Source organism: Pyrgilauda ruficollis, unplaced genomic scaffold (genome assembly GCF_017590135.1).
Source record: "Pyrgilauda ruficollis isolate IOZ18807 unplaced genomic scaffold, ASM1759013v1 scaffold44, whole genome shotgun sequence".
Classification (NCBI taxonomy): Eukaryota; Metazoa; Chordata; class Aves; order Passeriformes; family Passeridae; genus Pyrgilauda; species Pyrgilauda ruficollis.
Genome location: NW_024525934.1, coordinates 3,218,982 through 3,228,605, shown reverse-complemented (window position 1 = coordinate 3,228,605; position 9,624 = coordinate 3,218,982). Strand labels below are relative to the sequence as shown.

At 43.5% G+C, this 9,624-nt stretch overlaps 1 protein-coding gene across 2 annotated transcripts in view; it reads right to left on the bottom strand.

The window, feature by feature from the left end:
• Window positions 1-121, bottom strand: part of CLYBL (citramalyl-CoA lyase) — a 166,600-nt gene extending 166,479 nt beyond the window's left edge. For both annotated transcript variants that reach the window (XM_041478320.1, XM_041478321.1), the window contains exon 1: window positions 69-121. In XM_041478320.1, the coding sequence (XP_041334254.1) occupies window positions 69-121 (53 nt within the window). The remainder of the gene's footprint in view (window positions 1-68) is intronic.
• Window positions 122-9,624: the final 9,503 nt, after the last annotated feature.

Below are 9,624 nucleotides of genomic sequence, written 5' to 3'. Positions count from 1 at the left end.
GGCGGGGAGGGGGAGGCGGCGCCGGGGGTCCCGCGCCCCGCCCCGCCCGCGCGCGGCCCGTCACTCACAGTCTCCGCCTCCCCGCGCGCGGCCCGGCCCGCCAGCACAGCCCCGCCGCCATCGCGCCGCCGCCACACGCCCCGCGCTCCCATTGGCCACGCCGGGACATGCCCCGCGCTCCCATTGGCTGCGGCTGGGGAGACCGCGGCACGCCCACACGGCGCGCTCTGGTCTGACGTCACGGCAGAGGCGCGCCCCCGGGTCGCTGGCGCGCTCCCGCTGCTGCCGCCTCCGGGCCCCGAGCCCGCTGTAGCCGGGATGCTCCAGCTCCGCTCCTCCCGGGGCGCAAGGGACTGCCGTGAGTGGGAACAGAGCGTTCTGCAGAGGATAAAGAGACAAGACCATAGGAAGTACCAGTGGGCGGGGTAGGAAAGAAACAAACTTGAGAAGAAAAGGGTCCGGAAAAGGAAATAGGCATTCTGATTCTATTTTCCATCAGTCCAAACTTAGACTGAGCATATAATATAATTTTATTTGCCGTGATGCTGGAATGTGCCAGAGCCACAAAGCATAATCCCAGCAAGCTCTTCCAATAATGTAGCTATTTCAGTTTCGTTTCCAAAGGACACGAGCTTGGATCATGTCCGTTCTGTCCTGTCATCTCTCATTCCTGCCCTTCCACAACAGCTGAACGTGTTGCCCTGGCCATGAGAGAGAGATCCCCAACTGCAGCAGCTTTCATAAAAACAGGAGATGGATAATGTAATAACCCCCAACCGAATGTAATAACCCCCAACCAGTGCCCCCATTCCTTGGAAAACCCAGGTTCACATCCACGCAGGTTCATTGCAAGTCTTCATGGAAGGGCTTTTTTCTTTCCTAGGGTCACTGAGTTTTGCCGTATAACTTTGTTCTCCTCCTGATACACAACTGGCTTTTCTTTGTTAGAGAGCTGTGTGGAAATTTTGCAGTGTGGCTTAGCATCACTTTATTGGGAAAGTGGTGTCAGCAAAACATGAGTTTCCCCTCCTAGCAAAAACTAAATACGCTGTTTTGCAGAGCTGTGCTGAACCGTGAACGTGACCTGCGCTCAGTTTCCCTCCCCTATGTAATCTTGCGTGCAAGGCACGGGTGATACCACTTGAATCTGACACACTGGGATAACAAACATTTCCTTATCACCAGCAGCATGACAGCGTTAAACCTTCTCTGCACAGGTCCAGTGAACTGTGTGTGGCAGAGACTGTTCCTTCTCCTTCCTGTCACCGATCCCTCCTTTGCTCTCTCCTTCTTGGGGAATTTCCTCATGAAGGATGGTATTGCACAACATGGTGGAGGAGAACCTTGGACTTGTCTCCTTGCCCCTCTCTTATTTCTGTAGGGACAGATTTCCTTCCTGCCACCTCTCTTGTCTTTTCCCCTTCCAGCTCGAAGACTCCCAGGTGTACAAAATGCTCTCCTTCCCCACTTCACTGATGAGGATGACCTGCAGTGGGGAAAGAAAAAAAAAAAAAGAGATATGTGACACCTGATAGACCCTCTTGGCTGTTGTTTCTCTATGAGAGAGCAGAGCAGAGCAGCTGCCTGGAGAGGATGTGAGCAGGGGTACAGCCAGACCAGGCAGAACCCCTGAAATATGCACCATGGAACCACAGAATATCCTGATTTAGAAGGGACGCACAAGGATTATCAAAGTCCAACTCCGGTCCCTCCACAGGACATCCCAAGAATCACACCATGTGCCTGAGAGCATTGTCCAAATGCCTCTTGAGCTCTGTCAGGCTGGTGCTGTGACCACTGCCCTGGGGAGCCTGTACCAATGCCCAAACACCCTCTGGGGCAGAACCTTTTCCTAATATCCAACCCAAATCTCCCCTGACACAACTTCATGCCTTTCCATCGAGTCCTGTCACTGGACACCAGAGACAAGAGAAGAATCTTCCTTGCAGGAACAGCATTTAGTGTGACATCAGGGGGAGGCAGAACACTGTGCTGACATGAGCAGCTTTCAGGTTTTGTCAGAAGTCCAAATAACTTTATTCAGCATTAGCAGCTGAGTGTGGGTTTTACAGTCAGTGCAGGCAAACCTGGAGTATCCCGGCCTGTTGCATCCCCTTGACTTGTAAATGATCATGAGAACACAGGGACATTAATTGAATCTCATCTTTTCCCTTCTGTATTCTGGGAAGACTACTGTATCTGTCTCATCCTTTTAAAATGGGAAGCCTTTTAAAGATGCTAAGTTTTCACTTAATTGGATTAAGCCAGTGTAACATTTTCCAGGATTCTCAGAAGGTACTTATGAGCCTAACTCTCATTGGTATCCTCAAGAGTTAGGCGTGAGGTACTTTTGAGGATGTGAATCCTGCAGCAGCAGTATGGTTGGGGCTAAGATCCCTGGAGCCCTGTGTACATGAAGGATATGTGCAGAAAAGGGTTGCTGAGCTAATTTGGGACTGCTCATCAGAATTACGATACTTCCTGTGAGCGCTGTTGGGTTTTGTGTCTCCTTGCAAAATCTCATGTGCACAAATGTTTCAGCTCAACGTGAGATAACTGCACACAAATTAATGAGACAGAGGGATCCTGCAATTTATCAGGTAGATAATAAATTGTGAAGGTCAAATGACTCATGGACAGTGCTGGTGAAAATAATTTAGCAACTATAATGGATTAGGAAAAATATTTTAAAAAAAGATAACTACCTATGAGTTTTTCTTCTCATATTTCAATAAAGCATCACACCAAACACAGTGTACATTTAATGTACAGTATTTTTTTAAATTGCTGGATTTAAAACACCTTATTTGTAATCTTGGTCTAGTATCTTCTGAGATGTTGAACGAATAAGGTTGCTACAAAAGAGCAAACCAAATAGTTTGACAGGATATGTGGTGGTCCTTTTTCTACAAGCATTTTCTAATTCTATGATGATCTCTTAATGGTATGATAGTGACAAACCCAAGCATTTTTGAATGAGGAAGGAAAAAAGCAGTGTACTACTGCAGTACTGTAGAACTATTAATAAACCATTCTGATAAAAAGAAATATTTTTTTATTGGAATCTTAGTAGAAAAAAAGCTGTGCTGCTGCCTGAAGCTATTGCATGTCAGTGTCCTCTTGACACTCATTTATTTTGATTTTCAAGAGAGAAATGAGCATCATAACAGCCAGGGCATGTTGTGCCTTCCTCTTTGTGTTTGTGTGAACACAAAAGGATGTCCTCCTCAGCTCACTGTGCAAGAATGGGAAGCAAATAACTGTTGGCACCAATTTGGCTGAGGCTCCTGTGCCTCTTTCCGACAGGCACTCATTTTTGCTGGCCAGCAGTGTTACAGTGCTCCTGTGGTGAGCTGCTGCTTTGGGCCTGAGCTCCTACCTGCCCAAGTGTTTGCTGCCTCCCAGCTTGGAGTCCACTGATCACCAGGGAGCTTTGTCCTGCGGTGCCTGCTGTGCCACCAGACAGCTCACAGCGCTCCCTCATGTTACACATCTCCTCCCGTAGGACGAGAGCCAAAGGAGGAATGTGCTTTCCCAGCACCAAAAAGTTTTGAGAACTTGTGTTATCATACAACTAGAAAAAAGCCAGCATTTTCACAGTGAAAAATTAATTGTTCAGTGTCTATTCAGTGCACTGTTATGTTCAATGGAATTGCACTGCATGTCGTATCCGAGCAGTGCATTGTGTTTTAATCCACCATAAATCCATGTAGAATACATCATCTGGGACATTTAGCGTGATGGAAGGTGGATTTTGGGGAAAACAGATTGAATAGCCCTGGTATATTGAGACAGGATCATTTTGTCAGGAGAAACTTTCTATGTGGTCTTGAAGGGCCCAAAGCTTCCCTTTCTCAGCTACCTCACAATCACCACTCAGGCAGCTGCTTCCTCCACTTGGGAAGGGCAGAGAGCCCCTGCTACCATCATCCTATAGAACCAGGGAAAATCCACACCTTTATGCTCTTGGATCCTCTCCAGATATCAGAAAAGGTAAATACCCCTGCTTACCTGGAGGTTCTTGTCCAAGTCTGGTTCTCCACCTTTGAAATCAAACTGTCCCCTTCCCCATTAAACTGGGGATACTGGTAAGCATCATCAACAGATAGAAGAAGAAAGTAAAAAAAGGCAGAAACATCTGGGAAAAAAAAAGGGCCAGTAGCTGAGGTGAAGCTGCAGGGAGTATAAACTAGGAGAACAGGTCCAGCCATAAATTGAAGAAAATGCTTGATAAGAGATACAAAGAATTCCTGTTTCCAGGCATCAGGAGGACATTACAGTGAATTTATTGCCATACAATTCAGATGCTGTTATGTACTATGCAATTTTGGGAGGAGATTATTGAAAAGTAGCTCCATGGAATCACTGGAATTCTGAAAAGTCAAAGTATTTTCATGCTGGGAAGCAGAACACATGTGCTCTATACACTGGCTGGAAAAGATCAGACGGTGGGGTGGGGTGGGGTGGGGAAATGGGAAACAACTGGAAAACAAGAGTTTGTAAGAGGCTTTGGAGAGATGTGTTTGCCAGTTCTCCACGCGGGAGCGGGTGATGTGTTACAAAAAGAGGTGTGGTTTCTGCACTGGGTTTCGTATGAGCAACAACAACTACTCCAGCAGGAGTGTGTCCTTTCCCTGACTACAGGCAGAACTTGGGGAAAATGACCTTAAACACATGGTGACGTTTCCAGGTGGAGTGGGTGGTGGGGACACTCCTCTCCTTTGCACTGGTGCTGGAGAACCCCTGCTCAGGCACAGTGGTTTGACTAAAGCGAGGTGGTGACGCTGTAGTTCAGAAGCAGGAATTTAACAGACCCCAGGGCTATTTGGAGCAAGTTTATTAAAAAAGAGTGAAGTACATCATGATGGGTTTCCTACATGAAATGCTGGCAAGTTGTGAGAGGAAATGAGGATGCCAGGAGAAAATTATGATGCACATATAGAGGAGTAGCAAAGAAAGCAGACTGTCCTTCTTAATATTGTTATTTTGACAGATTTCAAAACTCCAAACATTCTGTGTATCTTATAGTTGATTACATAAAAATGTTTGTTGGTTATTATATGATCACTTTTATTTCAAAGTCCTGTCTACCTATAGATCTGATAATGTTTTCACCTTTCTGGAGATTCATTAAACAAGCTTTCCTGCAGGATGCTTTGAAAGCCAGGAGATAATCTGCAGGCTTGTTGACACCATAATGCTATGATGGCTTGTGTGCCATTAAAATAGATCACAGAAATATTCATCTATAGAACCTGAACTCAATACATTGTGTCAGTATACAGTATAGATCCCTTAATCCACAGGCTATTATTAAAATAGTGGATTAAGGAGTTGTTTGGGATCAGAGCATGCTGCATGTGTAACAAAACAGTTTAGCTGAGATTAGTACTTATTACTCAATGCAAAATTTGATTGAAGGATTCACAGGTGCTTATAATATCACAGTTTTTATTTTATCACTAAATTACTGACTTTTTGCCATACAAGCTCTTCTTAAGACCTGAGAATTAATCACTGTATATGGAAACAATAAAAACTGAATAACTGACATAAATCTAATTAAAATATTTTAGTTTCATGCAAATATAAAATATGTTTAAAATGCATTGTATGAGAATGGGCATAGAAAGGACGTTCAGACTTCCAAAAAATAACTTGTAAATTTAAAAAAAAAAAAAATTTAATGAGTTCACAAACTGTTATACAGATCAGTGTCTAATCTAAGCCAAAATTAACTGGAAACCAAAATTATTTTTTCCATACAATCTTCTTCTGTCAACAGACTTGGTGAAATTGTCAGAAGGCAAAGTTTTATGCAACTGTATGGTGAAGTTGAACTGAGTAAAATAGTGGCAGTTTTACAGACTTGTCCTTAATGCAGCAGAAGGTTGTCAACAAGCCTTTTTGGTGACATCTCCTCATGATCATGGCGAGCAGATGATTTGAGGATTACCAGGGTGCTGGACAGGTCAGCCAGCATCTTAAAAATCTCTTCCATAAAGGATCAAATCTGCAGCCAGAAGCTGTTTACTGGCTGAAGGCGGAGGGAAATGGGTGTGTCTAAAAGGCAGAGACCCTCGGGTTTGTTTGTGTGTGTACTTGGAGTGGTGCCTTTAAAACTCTGTGTAAGGGAGAGCTGAACTCTGCTTGACACTCATTTTCAAGCAAACTAGGAGGCGAAATAAAATTTCAGTTGTGAGGTGCCAACATGTAAAGAAAAAATTTATGCACAGAAATCATGATATTTACCAGGTAAGTAGAACAGAGCCATTTTTTTGGCACAAGGTGGAACATGTTTATACTAAATTTCAGTTATACTGCAAGTAATATTAAAAAATTGTTTATAATCCCAGTTTTAGCTGTGGTTTTGTTTGTGTTTGTTTTTTAGTCCTGTTGCTGCTAGTCCAGGTCCCTATTGTACTTTGCAGAAGTTTTGATATTTATGAATGGAGGTTCAGACACTTTCATATCAAGCAGATTGAACTCCTGTGGGCATGCCTGCACTGGAGATTTCTGTTCCACAGACTATCCGCCAGCTGCTTGTCTGTGTTAGTTTTCAGGTCCACTTCCTGCATCTGCACAGCCCCTGGGCACATGATGCTGTGGTTTGTAAGAAGGTTATAAAACCCCAAGCAGAAGGGCACAGCAAATGGAGGCTGCACAAGGCATTGCTCTGGCACCAAGCGTGACTTGCGAGCAGGGATGACTGTGGCACTTGTGGCCATGAATTCCTGTGCCCAGGGTTGTGCAGCAGGTGATGCCTCGGGTTTTAGCTTTTACATTTTTCAGACTCTGTACTGCATTAGTGTGTACTTCTGAGCTTCATTTTAGGGGATAGTAAGCTCTCTTCACAGAGTAGGTAGACAAAACAATTTCTTCTCTAGCTGGGGACCAAGGACAACCAATCCAGATCTCAGGCCCAAGAGCATGAACAACAGTGGACTGAAGAGAGAAAAACAAGAAGGATGGAACTTCATGGGCTAAAGCTGTAATTGGACAATTAACTCCATTATGCTAATGGACCAAAACTTATACAAGTGTGAAACCCCATGACCAGTCATCCTTTTTGTGACCATTTTTGGGTTCATCTGGGCTGTAGCCCTGGCTGGGCTCTTGTGCTGCCCAAGGTGGATCCATTGAGACCTTCTAATAAATACCTGTTTTATTCTTCAGCTCTGTCTAGTCTCTGTTCCAGGTCAGCCTTCACAAGGCATCACAGGGACTGGGAACCTGCATATCCTAAAAAGCATCACGTGAATCAAAATGAAAGAAAGGAAGGACCTGCGGCAGCCTTTCAGTGCATCTCCAAAAGAGCCCTTGTGGCCAAAGAACTGCGGAATCAGCACGGGGAAACTGGAGGAGAAAATAGGTAGAAAAAAGCTGACTTGATTTACCTGCACAGCTCTCCATGAGGCAACATTTAAGGAATGTTCAATTTCTATCTAATTCTAAACTAAAGGTTTGTACAACTTAGGCTTTCCTTCTCCTTAGTTAAAAAATGTTTTATAACTTAGCCCTGTGATACTGGCCATTTAGATTTGGTTGCTGCTGGCTTCAGAGATTATGCTCCACTAGAGGAAAAGACAGAAAAATGAAGAAAACATTTAAAGAAGTCATAGAAAAACTTGAAACTAGCCATTCTACCTACCACTTGGACTGACTTTACATAATTTTTAAACATTTCTGAAGTTCTTATGGAAAAGATTATACATAGTATATTATCCTTTAATACTGAGAGGTAAAAAAGGCAGAAAAAAGAAAACTCAGAAATAGAGCTTTCACTGATTTCCAGTAAGATTTTCTCAACCAGTAAATTTGCTGAGACCAAGAAAGTAAGAATGCATGTTCTGAATACAGTGCTTATTTGGAATATGTTACTCTGTTTATAGAGTCTGAAATATCATTTTAATGCTGCTGCTTTCTGTCATATCAGAAAGCAGTGGATCTCACAATAAAATAGTTTTCCAAAGACCATTAAACATCCAAAGGCTGGTGTTTCACTCTACTTCAATAAGGTAATATCCTCATTTTTATAAACAGAAAAAAAGGATTTGGCAAATGTGATTAGATTTTGTGAATGTTTTTGATGTGTGAAACACCAAGTGAAATTATTTTGTTTTCCTCAAATAAGCCAGGTACCTGAGCATCCCAGCAAAAATCTGGGACTCTTCATCAGATGAATAGTGGGACAATTTGTTATACTGTGTCTTCAAACACAGACCATTAATGCTGGCAGCAGAATTCCTTCAGGATCCTTGCAGCTCCTCAGGCCACTGAGAAAACCTGGAATCCCTTGCAAATTTACAGAAGCACCTTGCCTCCCATGTTCTGTCTCATCTAGAAGTTTAATGACTAAATTTGCCTTTCCCCTTTGCATGGGTTCAAATTGTAGGGTTTTGTGTTAATTTCATTGGGTAAAGTTGCCAGGTAGCTCCCTCAGTGACTCGTGTCAGTGCTCCACCCCACAAGCCACAGCAGGATCAAGCTGGGAGCTCTCTGTAGCTCTCCATGTGGGTAAGGCAGATGTAAATTTAGTGCTGGTCCCAGATCCTGAACTGAAGTATCTGCTGACTTTGTCATCCACGTTCATCATGCCCATCAGGAGCACGTATCTCCTGCATCTCATAGCCTCACAGTGACTGACATTACAGGAGTACTTTGGAAATACACTTCCCACTTAATCTCTGTTTAAACTGATTCCAGTTTTGTGACTGACATGGTGTGAAAAATAGTTGTCACAATGATTTTAATGACACATAAATATTTTCTGCCATCAAGTAGTGCAGAATCATCCATCATTAGAGATATTGCCATATGGCTATCACATGGCACAAAATACATCCTCTAACAACTTTGGCTACTTTTAGATTAGTCAGGACTGAAAAAATTTCCACCTTAGGGCCCAGACCTAAAACTTGGAGAGCAACCTGAGACTTAAATGCAAGTAAAGGAGTGCAAGCAGATGCAAAAACGTGCTACTTCCTGTATCTCACACATTTTTTACCGGGAAAAAGAGAGTTGTGCTTTCAGCAAAGTGATACAGACAGTGGTTCAGGTAGATTTGCTCCAGTTGTGGTCATAAGTGGCCTACTGTGACCTGCAGGACCTCCTGGGCTGCCTGGTGGGTGGCTTGAGAGAAGGGATCGTATGATTGCTCTCCAAGGTGTTTAGTTGAAATCAGCTGGTTTAAGTAGGAGATCTTGGTTAACCAAGGGTGTTTGAAATGAAATGAGCTCAGGGTGGTCACAGAAATGTTTCAGCCTGCAGATCTAACTGGAATGTAATCTCTGATGTACCATGTTTGGGAGCAAAGCCCCCCAGCCTGGCCTCGCAGGGCACAGCCACAACTGGACGAGGACCCAAATTCAGATTCTGGTGAAACAATATTTGTTTTACCAATTTAACAAATGGTTAAATGTTCTCAAAGGGGGAATATTTACCAATATACCTATTGGACTAAAAACTGGGTCGACACACCCGTATTCCTCCCTGTGCTAATGATCCAAGTGACTATAAAGGAAATTGGCTAACAAAACATACCACACTCACAGAATAAGCCCACAGGCCAGTTATGCTTGACAAAAATAGTTTTGACAAGGAGGTGTAATTCATTGTTTAGAA